Source organism: Triticum dicoccoides, chromosome 4B, assembly GCF_002162155.2.
Source record: "Triticum dicoccoides isolate Atlit2015 ecotype Zavitan chromosome 4B, WEW_v2.0, whole genome shotgun sequence".
NCBI lineage: Eukaryota > Viridiplantae > Streptophyta > Magnoliopsida > Poales > Poaceae > Triticum > Triticum dicoccoides.
Genome location: NC_041387.1, coordinates 417,364,476 through 417,391,027, shown reverse-complemented (window position 1 = coordinate 417,391,027; position 26,552 = coordinate 417,364,476). Strand labels below are relative to the sequence as shown.

At 45.6% G+C, this 26,552-nt stretch overlaps 1 protein-coding gene across 1 annotated transcript; it reads right to left on the bottom strand.

The window, feature by feature from the left end:
- Nucleotides 1–20,357: 20,357 nt before the first annotated feature.
- LOC119290628 (protein ETHYLENE-INSENSITIVE 3-like 1a) lies at nucleotides 20,358–24,419 on the bottom strand. Its single transcript, XM_037569246.1, has 2 exons — nucleotides 24,252–24,419; nucleotides 20,358–22,748 (listed from the first exon to the last, which is right to left on the bottom strand). Exon 2 carries the CDS (start codon nucleotides 22,673–22,675, stop codon nucleotides 20,723–20,725), a length of 1,953 nt encoding a protein of 650 aa, XP_037425143.1. The 5' UTR covers nucleotides 22,676–22,748; nucleotides 24,252–24,419; the 3' UTR covers nucleotides 20,358–20,722.
- Between the last annotated feature and the right edge of the window lie 2,133 nt (nucleotides 24,420–26,552).

Sequence of the window (26,552 nt, the reverse complement as noted above, 5' to 3'; positions counted from 1 at the left end):
ATAATCTATAGACAACGACGCATTATGACAACAACACATACTCGTAAATAGGAGCACATTCTCATTAACAACAACACTTATATTTGTAAACATCAACAATTATTTTTACATACTAGCACATTAAAGTAGTTGGCTGCTACGAGCCTGCGACGTAATCCTAGACATCAATCACACTAATATCTAACCATATATAAGGAACGAGGCAATTCTGGACATCAATCACCTAGATATGTATCACGTATGGGATTGTGAATGTGGGCTCATGGCTTTGTTCGTGGGTTAGCTGCGGGATTTATGTACATAATATAATACATTTAATATGTGGATAAATAATATTTAATGCCAATTTATTAGATTATATGCGGGTACATGGGTACACGGGTATGCGTTATACTAAACCATACCCGTACCCACTATACCAAATGGGTTTTTAAATTTCCTATTTATGTACCCATGGGTATATTTTTGCTCATACCCTTACCCTAATAGATTTTGTACCCGCAGGGTACGCGGGTAATGGGTACCCATTGCCATCCCTAGGTGGAGCGGCGAGAGGAGCTAGGGTTTGCATGCCGGGCTCGAGGAGGCAGATAGCAACGAATGTGGAAATGTGTGGACTCGCCGATCTATGGCTTCCAAATGGACGTCCATTTTGTCCGTATTTGTCCATTTGGGGTAGAAAAATGGAAGTCCTTGTCCGATTTTTGTCCGCGTGCCATGCATGCACCTAACGCAGCAACCCATCTAAAAAATTGTTCGCATCGCCCGCCCCGCGCTTGCCTGCTCCTGCATGCCCGCCATCGCCAGCCAGCAACAATGCTCGCCCGCTCACGTGCACCCACCAGCACTCCTGCACTGCTTAGCGCCCGTCGGCCACCGCAGCTTGCTCATGCACCTGCACCTGCGCCTGCCAGCCGCTGCAGCTTGCTACCGCGTGTGCACCCGATACGTCTCCATCGTATCTACTTTCTAAACATTTTTGCCCTTGTTTTGGACTCAAATTTGCATGATTTGAATGGAACTAACCCGGACTGACGTTGTTTTCAGCAGAATTGCCATGGTGTTATTTTTGTGCAGAAATCAAAGTTCTCGAATTGACCTAAAAATTTACGGAGAATTTTTGTGGAATATATAAAAAATACCGGTGGAAAAAGATACCAGAGGGGGGCCAACCAGGAGCCACAAGATCTGGGGGCGCACCTTGTGGTCCCCCTGGATCTCCGGCAACCCTAACTCCAACATCATATATACCTATTCACGGAGAAAAAAACCAAAGAGATGGATTCATCGCGTTTCATGATACGGAGCCACCGCCACCTCCTATTCTTCATCGCCAATTTCATGATGCTCACTGTCGGGAGTGAGTAATTCATTCGTAGGGCTTGCTGGACGATGACGGGTTGGATGAGATTTATCATGTAATTGAGTTAGTTTTGTTAGGGGTTGATGCCTCGTATCCACTATGTTTTGAGATTGATGTTGCTATGACTTTGCTATGCTTAATGCTTGTCACTAGGGCCCAATTGCTATGATTTCAGATTTGAATCTATAATGATTTCATGAATATATGTGTGTTTTTGATCCTATCGTGCAAGTTGTAGACACCTATTACGAGTTATGATCCACATACCCCAAGGTGATAATAATTGGGATTCTTTCCGGTGATTACTGTAGTTTGAGGAGTTCATGTATTCACTAAGTGCTAATTCTTTGTTCCGGTTCTCTACTAAAAGGAGGCCTTATATACCTTAGTTTCCTTTTGGACCCCGCTGCCACGAGAAGGTAGGACAAAAGATGGCATGCAAGTTCTTTTCCATAAGCACGTATGACTATATACGGAATACATGCCTACATTATATTGATGAATTGGAGCTAGTTCTGTGTCGCCCTAGGTTATGACTGCTACATGATGAATATTATCCAACACAATTATCCATCGTCGATCCAATTCCTACGAGCTTTTCACATATTGATCTTGCTAAGTTACTTTTGCTGTTGCTACTGCTATAATCACTACAAAACTGCTACTGTTACTATTGCCATTGTTACCATTACTTCCATACTACTTTGCTTCTAAAAACTTTGCTGTAGACATTAATTCTTTCAGGTATGGTTGAATTGACAACTCAACTGCTAATACTCGCGAATATTCTTTGGCTCCCCTTGTGTTGAATCAATAAATTTGGGTTGAATACTCTACCCTCGAAAACTGTTGCGATCCCCTATACTTGTGGGTTATCAAGACCTTTTTCTGGCGCCGTTGACGGGGAGCATAGCTCTATTTTCTGTGCCACTTGGGATTTATATTATTTGATCACTATGAAGAATCTGAAAGATATCAGAACCAAGATTTTTTTTCCTCTAAGACGAGGGGAGGTAAGGAACTACCATCTAGCTCTGCACTTGATTCACCTTCTGTTTTGAGTAAGCTTGCGACACTTACACCTGCTTTTAATCATGATATGTCGCAAGTAATTGATGATGCTACTTATGCTATGAATGATGCTTATGATGATGATGGTACTTTGCTTGATAAGACTGTGCCACTGGGTGAATTTCTTGATGAACAACTTGCTAGGGTTAATTGAAAATGCTGAAACTAATGATATTTCTGAAACTCATGAAATTATTGAAACTGAAAACTTTGAAACACCTATTAGATCTAGTATTCCTAGATATGAATTGCCTGATATACATGATGGTTGTGTTATGGATGGAGAGGTAGCGAGGGACTTTCTTGCTTGTAAGAATAGAGAGGATCTTAAGAAACTACTAGTCAAGATGAAAGAAAAATCTTTGAATGCTAGAATGAAATATGATCCTAAGTTTGTTACTTCACCTATATTTGTTACTAATAAGGATCATGAATTCTCTGTCAATCTTGAGTTAATTACTTTGGTCAAATCTGATCCTCTCCATGATTATGAATCTCAAACTGTTTTGGTACATCTTACTAAACTGAATGATATAGCCACCCTATTTGCTCATGGAGAAAAAATTTGCTACTACTATATTCTTAAGTTGTTTCCTTTCTCGTTAAAGGGTGATGCTAAGATATGGTTGAATTTTCTTGCTCCTGGTTGTGTGCGTAGTTCCCAGGATATGATATATTACTTCTCTAAAAAATATTTTCCTGCTCATAATAAACAAGTTGCTTTACAGGAAATATTTAACTTTGTGCAAACTGAAGAAGAGAGTCTCCCACAAGCTTGGTGGGAGGGGGGCTTCTCCAATTATTTAACGCTTTGCATGATCATCCTCTCAAGAAAAATGAATTATTTGATATCTTTTATAATGAACAATCTGATGCTTCTAGGGACCACCTAGATAGTTGTGCTAGTTGTGTTTTCAGGGAACAAACTATTGAACAAGCTGAGGAATTATTGAATAATATATTGAGTAATGATAATTATTGGACTCTTCCTGAACCACCGCCCAAAGCCAACTCCGAAGAAAAGGGGTATTCTATTTCTCAGTCCTGAAGATATGCAAGAGACAAAGAAATATATGAAAGAAAAATGTATTAAAGCTGAAGATGTTAAGAATTTACCACCTATTGAAGAGATACATGGTCTCAATACCCTGACACAGGTAGTAGAGGTAAATTCTCACTATAGATTTGATGAAGGTGATATTCCTTATGCTAAATCTGCTAGGCAATTCTTGGATGGATTTGATAACTTTATTGTTAAACAAGAAAACTCCAATGCATATGTTAGTAGACAATTGAAACGAAATGCTTATATGATTGAATGCTTGAGTGACTATATGTTTAGAACTATTAATGATCTCAAGGTTGTTAGTAAACATGCCTCCATGATAAAAAAAATCAAGTAGAACAAGTTCTCAAAGCACAAAATTATTTGCTTAATGAGATGAACAATAAGATGAATGATCATGTTGTTAGAGTTATGACTAGGGGTGGTAAAATGACTCGGGAACCTTTGTATCGTGAAGGCCATCCTACGAAAACTGAACAAGATTCTCAAAGAACTAATATTGATGCACCTAGTCCACCTAAAAATAAAAACAAAGATGATAGGACTTTGCATGCTTGTAGTGAACCTATTGTAGACACACCCGAAAATCCAAATGATATTTCTATTTCTGTTGCTGAAACACAATCTAGTGATGAACATGAACCTAGTTATAATGATAATGCTGATGTTCATGTTGATGCTCAACCTAGTATTGATAATGATATGAAATTAGAACCTGTTGTTAATCTTGATAACCCACAACTGAGAATAAAAGATATGATAAGAGAGACTTCATTGCTATGAAACGTGGTAAAGAAAGGGAACCATGGGTTCAGAAACCCATGCTCTTTCCTCCTAAGGCTTGAAAGAATAAGGATGATGAAGAATTTGAGCGCTATGTTGAAATGCTTAGACCTGTCTTTTTGCGCTTGCATTTGACTGATATTCTGAAAATGTCTCCTTACGCTAAGTACATGAAAGATGTTGTTACAAATAAAAGAAAGATACCAGAAGCTGAAATTTCCACCATGCTTGCTAATTATATATTTAAAGGTGGAATACCAAAGAAACTAGGAGATCCAGGAATACCAACTATACCCTGCTCCATTAAAAGAGACTATGTTAAAACTACTTTATGTGATCTAGGAGCCGGTGTTAGTGTTATGCCTTTCTCTTTGTATCGAAGACTTGATTTGAATAAGTTGACACCAACTGAAATCTCTTTGCAAATGGTTTATAAATGAACTGCTATACCCATCAGTATTTGTGAGGATGTGCTTGTCGTAGTTGCAAATGTTACTATCTTAACGAACTTTGTTATTCTTGATAGGACGACAGTATGTAGATCATCCTTGGTAGACCCTTTTTGAACACCGCAGGGGCTGTAATTGATTGCAACAAGGGCAATGTCACTTTTCATGACAATGGTATTGATCATAAGGTACACTTTTCGAAGAAACAACCTCAAGTGAATAGCATCAATTCTATTGGAAAAATTTGAACTATTGCTATTGGAGGTTTTGAATTCCCTATTCCTACTGTCAAAAAGAAACATGAAATTCTTATTGTTGGGGATATGCATATCCCTGTTGAGGTAACCTAGTGCTATACAAAGATTCTCCGGTTTCATGTCATTCGGAAGATAAGACTTGATCAACATTATTAATGGATTCTTTTCACGAGCATGTGATGGATAAATTTAGTAAACACAACTTTTTGTACCCACTTCTTACTTTCTGTTATTTAGAACTAATAAAGTAGAAATGTTATTATTTTACATTTTATGAATTATCCGTGTAATAAAAAATAATAAGAAAAGAGAAGATCTCTAAACGCCCTAAAAAATTTATATGATTTTTTCTAGAATATTTGAAAAAATTGGCACTAAACACACCCCAGGGGGGTGCACCTATGAGCCACAAGCTCACAGGTGCGCCCACCCCTCTGGGCGTGCCAAGCATGCTTGTGGGGCCCATCTGGGCCCCCTCACTTATTCCATCCATCCATCCACTTCGTCTTCCTCGAGAAAAATCACACCATTGTTCAAACCTGTGTTCTTGCTGATCTTGCTGCCATTTTCGATCCCCTTGCTCGAAGCTCCGTTTCCGAAACTGTTATGGTGAATTGTTCATCGGTATGTGACTCCTCCAATGGTCCCATTAGTTTTTTTTCTAGTGATTTATTTATTGCAAATGTTTGCTGTTGTGGTGACCATGTTCTTGAGCTTGCATGTCAAATTTATATGGTTCAAAGTAGTTTTGTAGCATGATATAGCCTCTAGGCACTTGTAGGAGTGGTTGCTATCAATTTTGTTGAGTTTTGTTCACTTTTATCTTGAGTCACTAAAAATTTCAGAAAATTTCAGAGAAAAGAAAAACCATGAGGAGGTGGTTAAGGGGCTCATCAAGCCGTAATTTGGAGGAAACTTCGGAGAAGAAGCCCAAGTACAATCTTCCTCGTGTGGCAGAGGTGCGGCCGTGTGAATGGCCAAGTGACACATTTTTTAAGGAGGCGAGAATTTATGATGATTTCTATTATTTGGCGAACAATACCAACATCGTCCCCTTCCTCCAAGATAAATGACATCTACACATACTGGGGTCTGATAGAACCCCCAGCACCTGAGCCAACACTAGCATCTGAGCCATATCAGGAGCCGGTTTATCAATGAGAGCCACAAGAGCTTGCCAACCAGTGAAACCCTCAGGACCCTCCGCAGTACCCATGAGAGGGTTATTACGAGTCGTGGCCATAGACCAACTTAGGACAAAAGCCTAAGCTTGGGGGAGTACATATCCCTTACATACATTATATTCATGCATCACACATTCATTCCAGTTGTCGATGTTCATCCTTTTTCATTGTATAATCCATGCTAGTTTTTTTTTGCTTTCTTCTTGTGTGTTTGAAAAAGTTTGATAAAATCCAAAAATATTTCTCGCTTTTTTAGTTTCTCTTTCTAGTTTAATTAGTTGTAGTATTAAGAGAAAACCAAAAAATATTTCTCGTTTTTCTTTTGCTTGTTGGGAGTTTTCACGTGTAAATAGTTTTTCTTGTTTTCATTTTTACTTTCTTCTGAGAAAACAGAACTCCAAAAATATTTCAGTGTGTTCTTTGAAATTCTTTTCTTTTCTTTGGGTCGTAAGGAGAAGACCACGATGAAAATGTTGAGTGGCTCTCATATGCATTACTGTTAATCTAACAAAGAGGCCATATTACCTTGTCTTCTCCTCTTAATAAATGTTTGCAGATTCTAGCTTAGTCCACGGCACATGCACTCTTATTATTATTCACATCGTTCAGTCGTGCAAGTGAAAGGCAATAATGGCGAAATTTGGTGAAATGATTGAGGTGGAGAAAAGCTAGTATCAACTCGGCCTATTTTGTTTTTGTAAATATGATTAGCTCATCATTCTTGATTGAGCCTATTATGAATGAAACATGTTTGCAATGAAAATTAGAGATCATAGTTACTCATGCCATGCTTAATTAGCTAGGAGTGGATAATGGTTTATCTTGTGTGTCAACATGCTTTTAAAATGGCTACGATATAGTATGATAGGATGGTATCCTCTTCTTAATGATTCAAGTGGCTTGACTTGGCACATGTTCACGCATGTAGTTGAATCAAAACCTCCATGATATTTCTGTTCATGGTGCTTTATATCCTACTCATGCTTGCACTCAATGTTGATTAACCTCAATGCATGTTTATGACTGTTGTCGCTCTCTAATTGGTCGCTCCTCAATCTATTTGCTAGCCTTCACTTGTACTAAGCGGGGAATACTGCTTGTGCATCCACTTCCTTAAACCTAATATCGTTCCATATGAGTCCATCATACCTACCTATATGCGGTATTTACCTGCCTTTCCAAGTAAATTTGCGTCTACCAAACTCTAAACCTTCAAATAATAATTTGTTTTGTATGCCCAAATCGCTCATGTAGTGACTGGGGGCTATCAGTATCTTCCATGCTAGGTGGGTTATTCTCACGATGAGTGTTTATTCACTTGTCATTCACGGGAAAGTGGATGGTAATCGAGATGCCCAATCCTATGATCAAAATCAAAATCAAAATATAATAATGAAATAAAACTCCCTCGGATTGTTGTTGGTATGGAGGGTACCCGAGGATTTGGCTAGCCATGGATTGTGTTTGTTGGTGGAGGGGGAGTAAAACTTTACCATTGTGTTTGAGAACCGCCTATAATGTGTTTATCATGGAAGATAGTGAGATCTCTCAGTTGTTATGTTGACAATGAAAGCATGCCTCTCAAAACTGTATCCATCTCTGTTTTAAAAGCTTCGAGCTCTGGCACCTCTACAAATCCCTACTTCCCTCTGTGAAGGGCTGATCCATTTGCTTTTATTGTCAAGTAATCATCTTCTTATTAAAGCACCAGCTGGAGAGCACAATTGTCATTTATATGCTTTGTTTTTAGTTGATGTTGAGTATGAGTGTGACTCGATCTCCTTTGATATGAGTTATAATGTCTAGCCAGTGCTTGATCTTCAGGGGTGCTCTGCATTTATGTTTTGCGATCTCAAAAAGGGATAGCGAGATACCATTATGTCATATTATATCATGATTGTTTTGAAATAGTGTTGTCATCCGAGATATATTACTATTGCTTGCTAGTTTGTTATGCTATTGATATGAGTAAATGTGAGACCTAAGTGTTATTGTGAACATGGTTAGTTCATAATCTTTGCTGAAAACCTGAGCATTGGTTAGACATATTTCCAACAACAAGATCAAACGGAGTTTGTAAAAGTTTTTCTTTGTCACTTTCAGTTTATCAACTGAATTGCTTGAGGACAAGCAATGGATTAAGCTTGGGGGAGTTGATATGTCTCCATCATATCAACTTTTCCAAACTCTTTTGTCGTTGTTTTGGACTCTAATTTGCATTATTTGAATGGAACTAACCCGTATTGATGTTGTTTTCAGCAAAATTGACATGCTGTTATTTTCATGCAGAAATTAAATTCTCGGATTGACCTAAAAATTTACGGAGAATTTTTGTGGAATATATAAAAAATACTGGTTAAAAATATACCAGAGGGGGGGCACCCAGGAGCCACAACCTCTAGGGGAGCGCCTCCCAGGCTTGTGGGCCCTCTGGAGCTCCAGCAACCCTAACTCCAACTCCATCTATACCTATTCACGGAGAAAAAATCAGAGAGAATGATTCATTGCGTTTCACGATACGGAGCCGCCGCCACCTCCTGTTCTTCATCGGGAGGGCTGATCTGGAGTTCGTTCGGGGCTTCGAAGGATCGAATCCGTCGCCATCGTCATCACCAACCTTCCTCCATCGCCAATTCCATGATGCTCACAACCGAGAGTGAGTAATTCCTTCGTAGGCTTGCCGGACAGTGATGGGTTGGATGATATTTATCATGTAATTGAGTTAGTTTTGTTAGGGTTTGATGCCTAGCATCCACTATGTTCTAAGATTGATGTTGCTATGACTTTGCTATTCTTAATGCTTGTCACTAGGGGTTGGGTACCATGATTTCAGATATGAACCTATTATGTTTTCATGAATATATGTGTGTTCTTGATCCTATCTTGCAAGTTGTAGACACCTATTACGAGTTATGATCCGCATACCCCAAGGTGACAATAATTGGGATACTTTCTGGTGATTACCGTAGTTTGAGGAGTTCATGTATTCACTAAGTGCTAATGCTTTGTTGCGGTTCTCTATTAAAAGGAGGCCTTAATATCCCTTAGTTCTCTTATGGACCCCGCTGCCACAGGAGGGTAGGACAAAAGATGTCATGCAAGTCCTTTTCCATAAGCACGTATGACTATATACGGAATACGTGCCTACATTATATTGATGAATTGGAGTTAGTTCTGTGTCGTCCTAGGTTATGACTGCTACATGATGAATATTATCCAACACAATTATCCATCGTTGATCCAATGCCTATGAGATTCTCACATATTTATCTTGCTAAGTTACTTTTGTTGTTGCTACTCCTATAATCACTACAAAACTGCTACTGTTACTATTCCCACTGTTACTATTACTTCCATACTACTTTACTACTAAAATCTTTGTTGCAGATATTAAGTCTTTCAGGTGTGGTTGAATTGACAACTCAACTACTAATACTCACGGATATTCCTTGGCTCCCCTTGCGTCGAATCAATAAATTCGGCTCCTACCGCCATGCTCGCAACCGAGCGCCCGCACGCCAACTACCGTGCTCGTACGCCCGCATGCACGCCCTTTACCGCGCCCAGCGAGCCCCGGGCGTCGAGCTCCTGCCGCCAATCCCGCACGGAGGAGCCCACAGTTGGTGCATGCTCGAGAGGCTGGTGCTGCTGCTGGTCGGGTCCGCTAGCAGGGAGGAGCACTAGCTTGGTCATGCTCAAGACGTTGCTCCATGGACAATGCACACGGCTACATCTGGCGCGATGTGACTGCAGCACCTACTGCTCTTTCCTGGGCGGCAGCGGGGGTAGAAGTGGCAGCGGCACGTGCTGCGTAGCCAAGCAGGAGCGGCGGTGGCCAAATAGTCGATGTTGGCACGGCGTCGTGCGCTCCAGTAGCAGCCATGCATGCGTTGGTGGGTTGGTGAGGAGAGAGAAAAAGGAAGAGATATAGAGAGAGAGAGAGGGAGAGAGAACGAGAGACGAAGTGGTGGGAAGTGGGTGGGCGGCTAACAAGTGGGCCAGCCCTGGACCAGCGAGGACGCGAAGGGCGCAAAAAGCGACTGTTTGTGCCTGCTTTGGAAGAAAATTTGGTGCGAGTTCGGTCTGGAAATGCGGTCAGGCAGACATGAAAAAGATAAAATTATGGGATGAGGGTGCACGTTGGGTCTGAAAATTTGTCCATCTGCTCCATACAGACACGGACAGACGATTTGGGGTCGCCCGTTGGAGTTGGCCTTAAGGGTAACTCCAATGCACGACCACCTAATCGTCCAGATCTGTCCATTTGGGGGTAAACAGACAGATCAGATAGCCCAACACGCGACCCCATCCAAAAAAGTGTCTGTTTCTGGTCCAGTTTGCCCCATCCTAGGTGCAAAATCGGTGAGGCTTTGCGTTTGAAACGGACATAGGCGGACAATTTAGGCGTCATCCTCGTCCGGGCCATGTCCTTTGCGCGTGAGCCCTGGCCCACCTACCCACCCACCCCCTCTCTCCTTTCTCTACTCTTCCCCACTGTGCCGGCTCCGGGCTCAAGCACGCTAGTCCCACCAATAGCACCCATCGGCTCTGGTACTCTTGGGGCTACAGGGCGGACCTGCGGTAGCAGCAACGGGGCGGGGCAGCGTCTCGTGCTTGGTGCAGCGAGCTTCAAGCGGGCGCCGCGAGCAGGGTGCGCAGCGGTGGGGCGGGGCGGCGCCCTGGTCATGGCGGACAGAGCGGCACGGCGGACGGAGGTGCAGCGACATGCGGGCGGGGCGAGTAGGGCGGGGAGGCGGGAAGAGCGCAGGACTGGCTGCGGCGGTTGGCACCGCCAGCATGGGCGGTCGCGCGACGAGTGAGGCGCGGTGCAGGCATGTGGGTAGGCCGGCACGGGTGGGTGGCAAGGCGGGGCGCGGCAAGCCCGGGTGGGGGGCGTGGCCGGTGTGGCGAGGCATGGTGTGGCCGGAGCAGGCGGGCACAGGAGTGGGCGACCCAGACAGTTTGAGATGGGGCGTTGTGTTGGGTGCATGCACGGTCGGTGGGCGAAAAATTGGATAAAACGGACGTCAGTCGGTGGGCAAAAAATTGGACAAAACGGACGTCCATTCTAGCGCTGGAGTACTGGCAAAGGGCAAAATTTCATGTTTTGACCCTTTTGGCAAACAAATTCAGGATCTGACCCCTATTTGATTTTTTTTAGAAATCGGCCCTTTTTCCTACCGCCACGGGGCCTGGCAGTAGGAAACTAATCCACGTCAGCAGCGAAAAAAGTCGCCGTCCCCCTCCGTTTCGCACCCTACCACCAGGAAACCTGGCGGTAGGTTGTCTGATCCTACCGCCGGGGACCCCAGCGGTAGGGTGCCAACACTTACTAGTGCGACCGCCCGCTCGACCCCCTTCTCCCCCCACCCACCCGCCCCTAACCCCCAAGAACCAAAGAGGAACTCCCTCTCTCGCCCCTCTCTCATCTCCTCCACCTCCCCCTCCGATCTTCGTTGTTTCTTTATGGTTTTTGCGGATCGAGATGGCCCCGAAAAGAGAAAAGTAAGCTCTTTCCATCCCTTCAAGTAGTTTTAGTCGAAAAGCTTCTGATTCGTCGCATTATTTGAATCAAGTCACTCCCCTTTTTGAACTAGATTTGATTTATTTGAACCTTACGATTGATTTAGGTTGATTCTACATGTTATATTGTGTTAGATATGAACTATAGGGACTAGTTGGTATGGTTGTGTGAAGATGAACCCTAGTTCATATTTCTTTTGGAGGATTTTTTGTTGATATGATGCATTTTGGTGGAATTTGTTGTGATATGATGATGCATGTTGATATGCTATGATGCAAGTAGTGGATGTATTGTGAGAAAAACTGTTGAACCCTCAAGTTGAACCTAGTTCATGTTTTTTGTGTTAAAATAATTAATGATATGATGAATATTGGAGATATTTGTTTTGATATAGGATGCATGTGGTTTTTATATGATGCAAGTAGTGGATTTTGTTGGATGAAAAATGGTGAACCCCTCAAGATGAACCCTAGTTCATGTTTTTTGTTTTTGAAAAAATATGATATGATGCATGTTGGATGTTGTTGGAGAAATATGATATGATATGATGCATTAGAACCTTGGTATGATATTATATGATATGATATGATGCATGATCTATATGTTTCCTAGTTCATGATGAACCCTAGTTCATGATGAACCCTAGTTCATGATGAACCCTAGTTCATGTTAAAAATTCTTTTGATATGCTTATGCTTATGTTTATGCAATTTTTTTAGGAGGCCACCTCTTGCGGACGACATCGGCATTAAGTACACCATGCTTGACCCTAAGTTCGACAAGAGTCACCATGCCCATTTCATTGAGAATGGAGTGGTAATTACCATTCTTAAACCAAATCTTTTGAATTGATGCAACAAGTTGCTAACTATTATGTCCATGCTAATTATACTTTGGTTATTGATTTTCACAGATGCTACCGCCACTGCAGATGAGGGCTCACAAGACGACAGTTAAGATGGAGTACGACGAGCGGTACGCACCATTCTTCAAGAGAGCCCGACTATTGGGTTTCGCCCTGCAGTTCAAGCGTAAGTTGCCGACGCTCGTCCACTCAGCTCTCACGGCTTTCATTGACTGGTGGCGGCCAGATACGCACAGCTTCCATCTTCCATGTGGGGAGATGACCGTGACCCTCCAGGATTGGGGTATGATTATGGCCCTACCGCTCGAGGGTCGTGCTCTCACAGGACGAGTGGAGAGGACGAACTAGCACGATAGGGTTGTCGCCCTCATCGGCGACTGCCCTCCCCCCCTGCTAAGAACAACCGGACTTCTGGCATACCACTTCCATGGCTCCTGGAGCACTGTCGCAAGTGCCCTGAAGATGTCGAACCCCGGGTGGTGGAGCAGTACGCCAGGGCCTACGTGTGGTATCTTCTCATGGAGGTAGTGTTTCCAGACTGCTCTAGGAACTCTGCCCTATGGATGTATCTCGACTTCCTAAAGGACTGGGATGCGGGGTCCAGCTGGGGGGCCGCCGGCCTCGCCTACCTATACCGTTCAGTAAGTGAATATAACTTTGTTTCAAATATCATGGATGTTTGCTGCTTTAGTTTATGACATCTTATCTTCTATACTTGTTTTGTAGCTTGATGACGCAACCCAGAGGGTGGAAGGCACGCCCGGTATGTGTGGATGTGTATGGGGACTCTCCATTTGGATGTGGGAGCAAATCCCGGTGGGCCGTCCGGAGAAGCTGCCCTCGCGTGCATGGATGGACTATGGCGCAGATGACGAACATGATCGGTACCCGACTTTCGCATACGCTTGGGACGTGGTGCGTGTCTACTCGGGCGAATCCAAGGCCTTCTACAAGGTCTTCAGCAACGAGCTTGATGCTCTGACGCCTTTCCAGGTATAAGTACTAGATTTCGAATAGTTTCGATGACACTTTCAGTTGAGCTTACCATTGCTTGATACTAGGTTATATGGTGGTCGTATGGTGATGAACGAGAGTGGGGGTTCGAGATGAATAGCATGTCCAAGCAGGACCGGCTTCTCTTGCGGTGCATTGTGCCCATGATCTGTGTCTATGCCGTGGAGTACCACTTGCCACAGTGCGTTGCCGCGCAATTTGGTAAGGCGCAACACACACCACCAGCCGGCATCGGTCGCAATACCGGTGGCTACGACCTACACCAGTGAGTACCACCTGGCGTCCTCATCCATACCAAGTTCTTGTTTTGATATTTTACATTTATTCTTAAGGTATTCTACATTCTTTCTTATGCATTGCGGGATGAGCAGGCAGAAGAATCAGTCAATCACAGATTGGGAAGCCGAACATGTGAGATACGTGAAGGAATGGAACGAGTGGAAAACTTGCAAGGATGTGGAGAGGAGAGTGATTGACTGGGACGATTACGAGGATCACATGTTGTGGTACGACGATGGCATCAAGCATCGTCTGCGTCTAAGGCCCCAGTGGACGACACCAGATGCCGAAGACCTGTTCGATGATTCCTCCAAGAATGAAGCCTACAATGAGAGCATCAGAGAGCTTCAAGGCGGGTTTAGGGCGTACAGTCCCCTCATGAACATAGTGGTAAGTTGTTTTTATCTATTTTCAACCATAGGTTGGATGAATTCAACTTTAGTTAGTGCTACTGACTCATTTTTGTTACTTTGCAGTCTTCGGATCTGAACAAAAGCATTTTTGAAGCCTCTGATGCGCTTAGTTCTATCGCCAGGACTAGAGCTAGTGAGAACAAGTTGAGTGGAACGATGAAGGTAACATGGAGTTTATTTTCTTAAGTTCATTTGCAGAAGTTCTCATTGTTTCGTTCTCATTGCAGAAGTTCGTCAACAAATGTCGCAAGCTTGTGGGCCTGCTTGGGTGCGCTACCTCCTTCGAGGATGTTTTTGCTCCTACAGCACCGATGCATAGCCTCGCTTCATCGAGCCATGTCGCCTTGTCATCTAGGGCGGTTCAAGAGGACAAGGACGAGGATGACGATGAAGAAGGTGAAGATGAAGAAGAGGGCAAGGAGGGAGCAGAAGAAGAACATGGGGAAGAAGAGGACGATGAGGAGGAAGAGGAGGAAGAGGACCATGAGGAGGAGGAGTACGATGATGACGACGGACCTCCACCGCCTCACACAACCCAGCGTGAGGAGAGGAATGTGCCGAAAAAGGATTGGAAAAGTCCATCCCCGTTTCAGAAAGCGTGTCCTACTCAGCGCAAGAAGAAGAAGGTCGAGAAGCGATCAAATACCAACGAGGGTCGTACCTCGAAGAGGGGAAGGAGGGAGTGAAGTTGTTGTCATGCCGTTGAACTAGTTAAACATTTTATGTTTGCTTTGTGAACCATTTTCTCGTGAAACTATTTCCTATTTGTTGAACTTTCTATGTAAAACTTCGTGAAACATTTGTGGATGTGTGCTTGCTATGTAAACCATCTTTCTTAGTTCAACCATCTTACCGTGAGCTATTCTTCATATATGTGATACATATGCTTCATGTTTATAAGTATGAATTGTTATGTGCAAAAAAATTGAAGACAATAGAAGTTAGGAGGTGCAGAAAATGTACTAGGGCCTCCACTACCGTCAGGCACCATGGAGGCAGGTTTGTACACCCTACGACCGCACCCTCTGGCGGTAAGTGGCGTCCCCCAGCACGCTGCGTCCTGTGACCAAAACTGCCACCAAACCAGCGGTAGGGTTGCGGTAGGGTGTGCAACCCTACCGGCGTGGGTTATGCATTCCTTGTCACAGAATGGGTGCCAAAGGCGCCGACCCTACCGCCGAGCCCTACGGCGGTAGGTTGTCTTGCCCTATCGCCGGGGTCCCTGGCGGTAGGGTTTGGGCATTTATAAATCGCGCGGCCGCCCACCCCACCCCACCCCATTATCCTCCCCCCCCCACACACACACACAACACACTCAGCTGCCCCTTTCTTCTTCCTCTCGCCCCTCTCTCATCTCCTCCACTCCCCCTCGGATCTTGTTCATTTCTTCACCATTTTTGCGGATCAAGATGGCCCCGAATCGAGAAACATAAGCTCCACCGATCCCCCCAATTACTTTGAGTCAAATCACTCCCCTTTTGTAGCCTAGGAATGATTTGTGTTCATGTTCATGTTAAAAACATGATGAACCCTAGTTTAGTTGATATGATGAACCTAGGTGATTGCATCTAGATAATACAAGTTAGGTGATGATCCTTGGTGATGAATCATGATGAACCCTATTTGATATTTTTTTTGACCACATGATGAACCCTAATACAAGTTAGGTTTTTTTTTAAGGTGATGAACCCTAATTGATAGTTCTAGATAATACAAGTTAGGTTCTGGAATTTTTGACCATATGATGAACCCTAGGTTTAGATTTTTTTTGGAGATGATGAAACTTTGTGTGATGCATCCATATGTTTAAGTACAGCACCGTGGCGCAAGCATCGCCCATTCATCTCCAACACGACCCGTCTGCCATGATGTTGCCATACCTGTACGAGTCCTTCCCCGAGCTGCTGCAGCCAATGGGATCTGTCTCAGACGAGGTCCCAGAGGCGACGAGGGCAATGTGGTGGCAGGAGAGGGCAGAGCGGATCCTCGGCGATGTAAAGTGTTGGTCGCGGAGTGTGAAGGAGTGGAAGAGAGTGATTGTAGAGATGGAGGCAGATCCAACTATCTCCCGTGTCCGCCGGGAAGGGTGTATTGAAGCTGCCAAGCAGCACTCCAACAGGGAGCTGCGCAATTTGGGCCGTAGAATCTACTTTGAGAGCAATGCGGTGGAGAAAGCCAGGATGCCGCCCCCAAGTGTATTGGCGTTCGAGATCATCAACTTGGGAAGGGCGGAGGCGAAAACTCCAGCGGGCAAGGCAAGGTGGGAGTGCTTGAACAGTCGGATGCCCACCAGCGTTCCGCCTCCGCCTGTACCGGTGGATCCGCTGTCGTATCTGTCTCCACGGCCAGGCCTAACATACGAAGTCTGAAGATGTCTGCCCGCTCTCTAAACTTGTCTGAAGAATTTGTTGCACCGTTTGTTGGCTTTGCGAAAGCTTTTTGCAACACTACTTGCGTTAGTTGGGGTTGTCGAACTATATGGACAAGTTTGCTATTAGCTATTTGCTACTTATGAAAGTATGTGTAAACTCTTTGATATTTGCTACGTGGAACCTTTATTAATATGTGAGCTCATATTTTGCTATTTGTGAAACCTGTGATAAAACTTTACAAAAGAAACAATCACTAAAACTTGTAAAAATCCAAACCCACTGGACCTACCGCCAAGCCATCTGGCGGTAGGATATCATAACCTACCACCAAGGCCTGCGGCGGTAGGGTGTTGTGCTGGTCGTTAGGTAACGACAGTGGGCCGTCTATGCCACCGCCAGAACCTCTGGCAGTAGGTTGCCTGACCCTATCGTCGAGCCCTGTGACGATAGCAAAAATGTCAGATTTTGAAAAAAAATCAACCATGGGTCAGATCTTGATTTTATACGTGAAAAGGGGTCAAGGCACGAATTTTTGCCCTCGCAAAGCTTCACAGGGCTTTGGCTACATCTCGTGGACAGAGGCGCAGACTAGGCATCCGTCATGTCACAGGCAGGCGAATCCAGATGCTCTTGTCGTATCGTATCGTATAGACAGACATTGCGCGTACGCATCATGATCACAGAATATCCTGGCCCGCACAAGTTGATCCGAGTCCCCCACGAACAACAACAGTTCAGGGCCTCTTTGATTCGCAGGATTGTCAAAATGAAGGAATAGGAAAAATGCAGGAATAGGATGACATGTCCCATAGTATCCTACAGGATCTCAAAGAATGTTTGATAGCGCAGGAAAAACAAAGGAATCCTACAAAGAGGTTTGAGTGGATAAAAATTTTCCTCCAAAATGTAGTACAAATGGATCCTATGGAAAAATTCCTAAGGATGCCAATCCTATGAATCAAACAAGCATCACAGGAAAAATTCCTAAGGATTCAAATCCTCCAAAAATCCTATGCAATTCCTTTGAATCAAAGAAGCCCTCAGCCGGCGTCCCTTCCCTGTTTCGGCAGTCCCAGCCTTGCCGTCAAATCTGGGATCATCGGACAAGGCCAACCACACCCCATCCACTGGCCAGTAGGGTACATGGAAGCCGTGTGGCCCAAATTTTAGGCAGCTCTGCAACTCAAATCAAGAGATTTTTAACAGAAGGAAAAGCTAAATACTCCTACACGGATCTGAGCAGCTTAAGAGTCAGTCAGTAGCCAGTGATGTAGTACATGTAAAGCACGGGCACATCCACGATCGAATCGTGTCCATCATCCGATTGATGACTGACGAGCCCATGTCGGAGCCACACTGATCGCAATGAATGAATTGATTTCAGCGTCCACAGTCCTGACTCCGTCGGGTCGGGTCGTACTCAGTTATCGAGCCAGGCTGGCTGGACACGTCGAAGCGGATCGCGGCTCTCGTCCGTGCGGCTCCGGTGCCCATGCCGCTGGGCTCCTCCCTCACCCGTTGCTTTCAGGCAAGGCAGGCAGCCACGCCACCCCGCCCACCACCCATGCCACTTGGTGCATGCACCCAATTCTTCCTGTTCATCATCTTCTTCCTCCGGTCCCGTGCAACGGAACCATCTCCGTCCTCGGTGTCCTGCCGCACTGTGCTGCGCGGCACCCTGTCTCTGTACCAGATCATTTTGGGTTTCCACAGAAATCCTACTGTTTCATGTCAAGTTATTACTCCCTGTCTTCCTCCGTCCCAAAATTCTTGTCTTACATTTGTCTAGATACAGATGTATCTAATACTAAAACGTAACTAGATAAATTCGTATTTAGACAAATCTAAGACAAGAAATTTGGGACGAAGGGAGTACTTTATATATAAACCATCCCGTAAATTCAAACAATTCCTTGTCTCTGCACACTAATGCTGAGCTGTGTCCAGTTGATGATGGTGCTCGCTTTTGTTAGGTGCGCTTTGTTTCTCCAACCAATCAAGACCCGTCTTCAACAACCAATCGATTCATAACTCACGTTTTTATCACCTGATGATGATCATGATGATTCTCTTACTAGTACTAGTATTATGCTTATTTCATTAGTGCCACTTGAGAGTTGAGATTAAGCCATGGTTAGGGGGTTGTTTACTTTCTCCTTTCCTTTTAGCACGGATGCTCTTTACCCGGTCCAACTTCACAAATTGGTGACCCAAAAACAACAATAAAAAGTTCTTGAGCATATGTTTCAAGTGCATCTTTGCTCTACTAGTTAATTTCACGAGTGGTTTGCTCTTTCCTCTCACCATCATTGCACGTCACCGAACCAAAAGAGTAGATAGTTTACAGGTTTTCTAGCTTAGGCTCTGCGGACAATTCTTGGTCAAGAAACTACAGGCCAGCTTCCGCGTTTTTCAAGAATATCCAAGGGACAAATTGACCATTTAGAGTCACATAAGCCACATGGTTTTCTTATATTATCCTGCTCGTTGTCTGGAACCTATTTTAAGGGGCAGATTAGGTACATCTCGAGAACGATTTTGAGCCCACATCGCCGGATTCCTTGTACAATGGGAGGTGCTTAAAGAAATAAATTAGGTTTTTCTTAAGCACCGATGCTTATTTGTACAAGATAGACGCTTAACTAAGCGTCTCTCCTGTAGAAATAGACACCGGTGCTTCAGAAAAATCCGGTTTATTTTTCTAAGCATCTCTCAAGCACCTCTCATTGTACAAGGCTTAAAACGCTTAACCTTGGCTTACATCTAACTCAACCGTTAACCCTTTCCCTTGGTGTTTAATTTTATTTTAGATCCCCCCAACCAGAAACTCTTGGTAAGAGAGACTTGCTAGAAACTCTCTTGTGGCCTTTTTCAACATGTTTCTTTATCCATTTTGAGATGTTTCTCAGCATGTACTCCAGCTCCCTAGTAGTAAGATACATCACATAATTTAACGACCTCCATCAACGAGGATTATGACTGAAAACGCATTGGGTCATTCAGAAACTTGTCAATTTCTCACACACAATGGGTCATTTAGAGACCTAATCGCCCAAGTCATCAAAGACTCGATCGGATGGTTGTTAGCGCGCCGATCCGTTGCCTCCATGTAAATCAGGGGGCACCTCTGAGAGTGAGAGTGAGAGCATGTGAGGAGGGGTCACAAGTCCCACCACTACCTTGGCTTGACAGGCCAAGGGATAAGATGCACGGATGATAGGTGTGCCACCAAGCAATAAAGGGGCTGGTGGCTCTTGTGATCAAAGCGAGGACCATCCAATCCAATCGGATCCATGTTTCTTTCTTTTTAAGATTACCATGCAAAGATTGTTTTCTGGCGAGCACCAAAAACACTTCAAATCGTTGCCTAACTTTTCTTAGGTTTGCCACTTTGAATTGACCCACCCGGCTTTAGGCAAAGTGGGGATCAAATACTAACTTTCTGAGCGTCTTGATGTGAAAGTCACTAGATCTCTCACACCACATAAAAAGAAGCAACTTAACATGATGAATTTATTTTACCGGAAAGTTCAGGGGAAGAAAAAGATCTTGATTGGTCCCTTTTTATACCGACATCCAGGTGAACCTAATTCAGGCCAAATTTCCACCAGCCTGGCAAACAAACGTAGCTGTCTGACTATTTCACAAAATTCCCCGGCATGAAAGTTTTGCAAAAAAAGAAAAAAAAATCCAATTGAAAATCATCACCAGAGAGAGTTCACATAAGAGAGCACCAGTTCATACATTCACCAATCACAAGGAACGGAATCAAGAAATACACAAGCAATTTGACAGCCAACCAGTCATATGAACAGCATTTAGCTAACAAATTTAAACTAGGAATAAAATTAAGTTTCCATAAGAGGTTCACCAGCTGGATGGACATACATGTATATAACCAGTTCCAAGTTCCAGCCTATTTGCAACTACTGCAAAACCTATATGAAAATTAAGAGAAGACCTATAGAGAATTACCCACTTCTTAGGAAGACGACGACGCTTCCCCATGGAAACACAAGGTTGGTTTTGCCACGAAGAAGTTTTAAAAGCTTATGACCCCCTATGAGTTTATTCTTCATCATTCAGTAGTACCAATTTGGGCCGTCGTTCTTCTGCGGGTAGTCGACGGTGCCGGACATGTTGAAGCCAGAGCCGAACCTGAAATCCGATGCGCCGGAGATGCTGCCCATCTGGTTGCCGAACTGCGCGTCGTCACGGATGAAGAACTGCTGCTGCGCCGGGGCCTGCTGCTGCTGCTGCTGTGGCTGTTGTGGTTGCTGCTGCTGCTGCTGCATCATGTTACTGACATCACTGAACATACTGTCGCCATTGCCTCCAATTCCATTGCCCTGTCCAAAGAAACCCTCGTCCATCTGCGTTACCGGGGTGATGGCATTGGGCCTCTCTATAATGGTGACGTCGTCGTTGCCCATGTTCTTGTTGTTGGCGGGGAAGGCGGTGTCGTACATGTTCATTAGCTCGGCGATGGACCTCTGCCCATCCATGGGCAGGCCAAAATCCAGGTTGTTGAGCCCATGGTTCGGCTGGTTGTAGGCTGCCGGGAAGACTTGCGGCGGCGCAGGTGGCGCTGCCTTGTTCTCCGCGCTTGGCGGGAGGGGATCATTGTACTTGCAGGTGTACTGGTGGTTGGTGCGTGCATTCCGATCAAGGAATCCGTACCCGTAGTCGCTGTGTGGGCACTGGACGTTGTTGCAGGTGTAGACGCGGTTGTTCAGCATCAGCTCCGGCTCGGCGGCCACCGCGCTCCTCTTCTGGACATACTCCATGTCCGCGGTCTCCTCTTTCATGGGCGCTTGCATGAGGAACTTGTCATTCAGGATGGCCGCGCCGAGGTTGAAGGCGGTTGGATCGGCCATGGCCATCTTGTGGGTGCCGGCCTCATCGCCCTTGCAGTCGTCGGCGACGTCAACGTCGTACTCACTCGAGCTGGCGTTGAATGATATGGCACTGGCGATGCCGCCGGCAGACGCTGGAGGGCGAGCGCCCGGGTGCAGCCTCATGAACAGCTCCTCTTCCTGCTTGACCACGGCCAGCCAGGTGGAGATCTCCTTGGCGGTCATCTTGTCCTGGAGGCACTTGGACTGGCGGACGAGGCGCCGGATCTTCTCGATGTCGGGCGACATGTGCTTGATGACAGCGGTGAGCACGCTCACCTTCCAAGCCTTCTTGAGGTCATGGGGTTTCTTGTACGGGGGCGGGCCCTGGTCCTTGGGGATGCCAAGCTCCGGCCACCACTCCTCGTCGCCGGACGGCCACCATGGAGGAGAGATGCCCTTCTCGAGCGGGAACCTTCGCTGCGGGGGATCGCAGTGCTGCATGAGCGCCGAGAGCAGCGAGCCCAGCGTGGTGTCCTGCAGCTCCTGCAGCGAGTGCGGGCTGGTGGTGCCGGAAGCCAGCTCGCTCTCGGAGCCCGGCATGGCGTTGTCGGCCTGGTACTTGGCGATGGCGGCCGGGCCGTTCCGGTCGAAGCGGACCTTCTCCTTCCACCAGGCACGGAGGTTGTCAGAGGCGCCGCTCACGGGCTTGCCCTTCTCCGGAATGATGCCGTAGACGAACCCCTGGGCGCGGCACACCTCCATCATCTTGAGCATGTACTTGAGGATGCCGTCCTGCGCGCGCGACATCTTCTTGCGGCGCGCCTGCTCCTGCGACTGCCGCGGCTTCAGTCCGTCGCCCACCCCGCCGCCGCCGGCGGCCTGCTCCTTGCCGCGGCTCTGCTGCAGCTCCTTGAGGCGCTTGAGCTTCATGCGGTCGCGCCACATGCGGCGCTCCAGCTCCTCGATGTCATCCACATCGTCGTCGCTGTCGTCCTCCCCGGCGTCCGGGAAGTTGTCAGTCGGCGGGTCCACGAGGTCGCCCTCGCCCATGACGCACTGGTCGCCGGAGGAAGTCTGCGGCATAAGGGAGCCGAAGCCGAGGTTCTTGTCGGCGCCGTTCTGCTGGAGCAGATCCACGAAGTTGTGCACGCCGGAGAAGGCCATGCCCTGATCCATCAGCAGCCCACCTCCCATCATGGTCACTCAAGCAGCTCTTTTTCTCCACAGATAAAATTCCACTTCCTCTACTACTTGTAGCTGGGGTGTTCACCTGCACAGAAGCAAGCAAAGAGGCCAGGTTAATTACTACAAGACTTAAGGCCAGGAGGGGATTACCAACTTATTGCTTGCTGAGTGTAAACGCAATAACTAGGCAACATGTGCAACAAGATTACTAGTGTTAAAGAGGCAATTACAGTTAAGAGCAATAAAGCTTAAAATAGCCATAATACTTTACTAGAGCATCTTAATCAGGTAGTTTTCTTTGAGGGAACTTAATCAGGTAATTAGACGGTGACTTAACACGTATGTGCTCCAGTTCCTGTCTTCTCCTTAAAGAAAACAGCTGGAGCAGTAGTATTAGTTCACAAAACATCCCAGATCTACATAACCCGGAGCCGAGACAATCATGTGGCATAAAAGCAAGTTTGCCGATTGAAGCAAGCGCCGGAAGGCCCGGCCTGCATGTGTTTGGCTAATCAAAACGCACTCGATCTTATCCAACCCACACCACACACACCTCTGCTATGATCCTCTCCTTCACAATTATAGATCATCAACTCGAGGAAGGCAGCGCACGCAACTAGCAGAGGCAACTAATCTAACAGAAGCTTATCTTGTTTTCCTCTGTGACATGATCATATCGGACGGCATAACTAACGGAAATGGGTGTGTTATGCATGACCATATAGGAGTAATACAGCAATGGAAGAATAAGGCAGAAAATTGAACACATGATTGTCCACACAGGGTTTTACCAAAACACAACTGAACTGTTTCCATATAATCCTAGCAGGTCACAAAAACAATTGAATCATGTTTAAGCGTCCTCATGAAAGATTGCTTTGATCCAATCAGTCACAGGGGTTGGCAAAAATGATGAGAAAGCAGGGGAGACACTTTTCAAGGGAAGAAAGCCATCTTTTATGGAGATGTAAATATTTACTTGTACCTAGCCAAACAGGTATGGACAGTTGGAAACAAGAACATGTACCCATGTGCTCACCCAAAAGGAAACAAAGCAGTAGTATAGTCCACGAAAGGGGAAGAAAACAATAGAGAAAATGGATCAAGCAGGCATCAAAACGGAGAAGAGACGGGAAGTTTTCCATCTCCTGATAAGAGAAAACAGGAATAGCATTCCATTCCTGCCTGACAAAACAAAACAAAATAAAATCCTTCCGAAAACGCAGGTGCTACGTATTCCAGATTTCCAGAAGAAAAGAAAGAAGGGAACTCTGGGAATTGGACTCATCCAAAAATATCTCCGTGGAGCAATGAAAAAGAAGAGAGCGAAGAAGCAAAAACTGGAATTGATAACGGCTGCAGAAGCACCTCTAGGACCCCCGAAAATATCTATCTATCTATCTATCCAGAGAGAAAAATACCCAAAAGAACAAGGCATGGTCGCATAGCTAGCCTACCTCAGGCCCTCACCCTAGCCAATCAAGAGCACGGACAAAACACATCATAAAAGGATAGATGAGGAAGAAGAAGCATATGCAGCAGGAAGACATGAACACAAAAGGGAGATGGCAGGGCAGCATGAGCTCACCTGCGTCGATCTCCCACTTGCTAGTTTTATCCGCTTTTCACCTTTGCCATGACCTGGGAGAGCTAGGAAGGGAGGGGAGGAGAGAAAAACAGCGGAGGGAGGGTGGGGGAAAGGTGGGGAGAAGAAGGCACGAGGGAGAGGAGGGGAGACGGGAGATCAGATAAGAACAGGCCAAGGGGAGGGGGGGGAGACCACGGCGCAAGAGCACAAAGCAGCTAATAGGAAAGGCAAGTGGGTGTGGGTGGCGCTCGGGCGCAACAGCGACAGGGACCCCTTACTCTTCATCTTAGGGCATGTACAATGGTTAATAAAATAATCTTATTTTAAATTTTGCATGTGATTTAGAGATGACAAATAAAATTGTCTATAAGGGGCCATTCTTAGCCTTATCTTTAATAACTAGTAAGTCCTAAAAATATGGTGAGACATATTGTGCTAAGAGATCACCTCTTGTCTTCTCTTAAATAAGAGAAGACAAATCTTTTCTTATGAGTTCTCTCTCATCCATCTCATCATTTATCCTACGTGGCACTCCTAAAATAGCATCATTGTACATGCCCTTATAATCGCCCCCTTATATTATGGGGAAAAAATGGTACTACTAGTCCCACGCACGAACCGCCGCTAAGGATGTGAATCTCGCTGCTAAGTAGAGTAAAAATTTCACGGCCGCGACAGCGCGCCGCCCGGCCTCAGCGAGGTTAAAGAAAAGCCGGGTGGCCTCTCTCCCTGTGACGCGTGGGGTCCCAGTCGGTGCGCTCCGTAACGTGGGGCCGGTGGACCGGGGGGGGCGCGTGAGCTACGGACAAAGGCGCTACAAGTTGAGAGCCAAGTTTACTGTTTTGCCCTATCGTCCACTCTCTCGAGACTTGTTGGCTGTGGGCGTGTCCAAGACCCAAGGCCATGATCTTCTGCGCACAGCACGCGATGAGTCTTTTTCCTAGGGCATGTGTTTTTAGGCCCCTTCCAATGCTCCACCTTGTACAGGTGCTAAGGCTGCCATGTAGGCAAAAAGTCTGATGTGACAAGATAATTAAGAGGAGAGAAATAAGTGTGGTGACCCCAGGAAGAAACAATGTCAAGCATAAGAACCTAGTCAAAACACTTAAATTGGAAGGATCTCATCCATGCATGAAGAACTTTAATTGCAAAATCATTAAATAAAGGATGCTTAGCACCAACAAGATAAGCACCTATGCATTGGGGGCTTTAATTGCTAAAGTTTTTAATGTGCTTAGTAACTCATGTAAGTACCAATGCATTGGAACTAGCCTTACACCATTTTGCTCATTTGGGGGTCTATGTGGATGCTAGCGAGGAGTTTTATGTATACAAGATATGTTTGATTTCCCCTGTAAAAAAAGATATGTTTAATCTGCAATTCTTAAGTACTACCAAGTATTTATCTGCATTCCTTCTTGAATGTCTTAAACGCAAGTCCAAAACCTAGCTCATTTGGGGTCTATGTGGATGCTAGTAGGGAGTTTCATGTATATAAGTTATGTTCAATTTGCAATTCTTAAGTACCACTAAGAACAAACCTGCATCCCTTCTTGAATGTCTTGAAGGCAAGTTCCAAAGCTAGTTTCTTATGTGTGAGCATCTACAAAAGATCGTTTAACTATTCAACACACTCGATCATTCGTTAACAAATCAAATCAACACATTAAAAAAAGTAATGATCTCTTCACCGAATTGGAAGCTTTGTTGCCGCAATAGAAGTGTTCCTCATAGGAACAACCGGAGTTGGTCTCGGGCGCCGTCGGGTGCTTGCTACCGCCGTCGCATGAGTAGCGTCGTCACGGCCACGACCACACCCCACCTTGTAATCGGGCAAAGGGGAGCTGCGCCCGGGAACCTGCCCCATCAAAGGTGGTTGAAGAGTCAAGAGCATAGATAGGCAACGGCGAAGGCGTTACGCCCGAGGCCCACTCTTAGTGCCATCTTCTCCAAATTCTTCTCCATCCACCGCAATTGCATCTGCGCTGGAGTGATGCGCCTTCTCGACGTCCTCCTGGGCGAGCTCCATGTGTTTGTCTACTGAAGCTCGAAGCACGGCGGATGAAGGTGCTCCGGTAGCCCGGCGTGCTCGCGTGGAGGGGATGGGGTGGAGGGGAGGAGGTGGAGGGAGGAGATGTCTTGGTCTGCTAGTCGCATGGAGGACAGGAAGTGGAGAGAAGAGACGAGGAGATGAGGGAGGTGGATGGTCATGTCGCTGCAGGCAGCGCCGGCGAATGTGGCCGGTGGCTCCTTTCCTCTAGGGTTTGTGGTGAGAGAGAGATGGGGGCGAGGGGGGTTTCT

Excerpts from the sequence above, each read along its gene's own strand:
- LOC119290628 (XM_037569246.1), bottom strand. The coding sequence starts at position 22,675 with ATGATGGGAGGTGGGCTGCTGATGGATCAGGGCATGGCCTTCTCCGGC.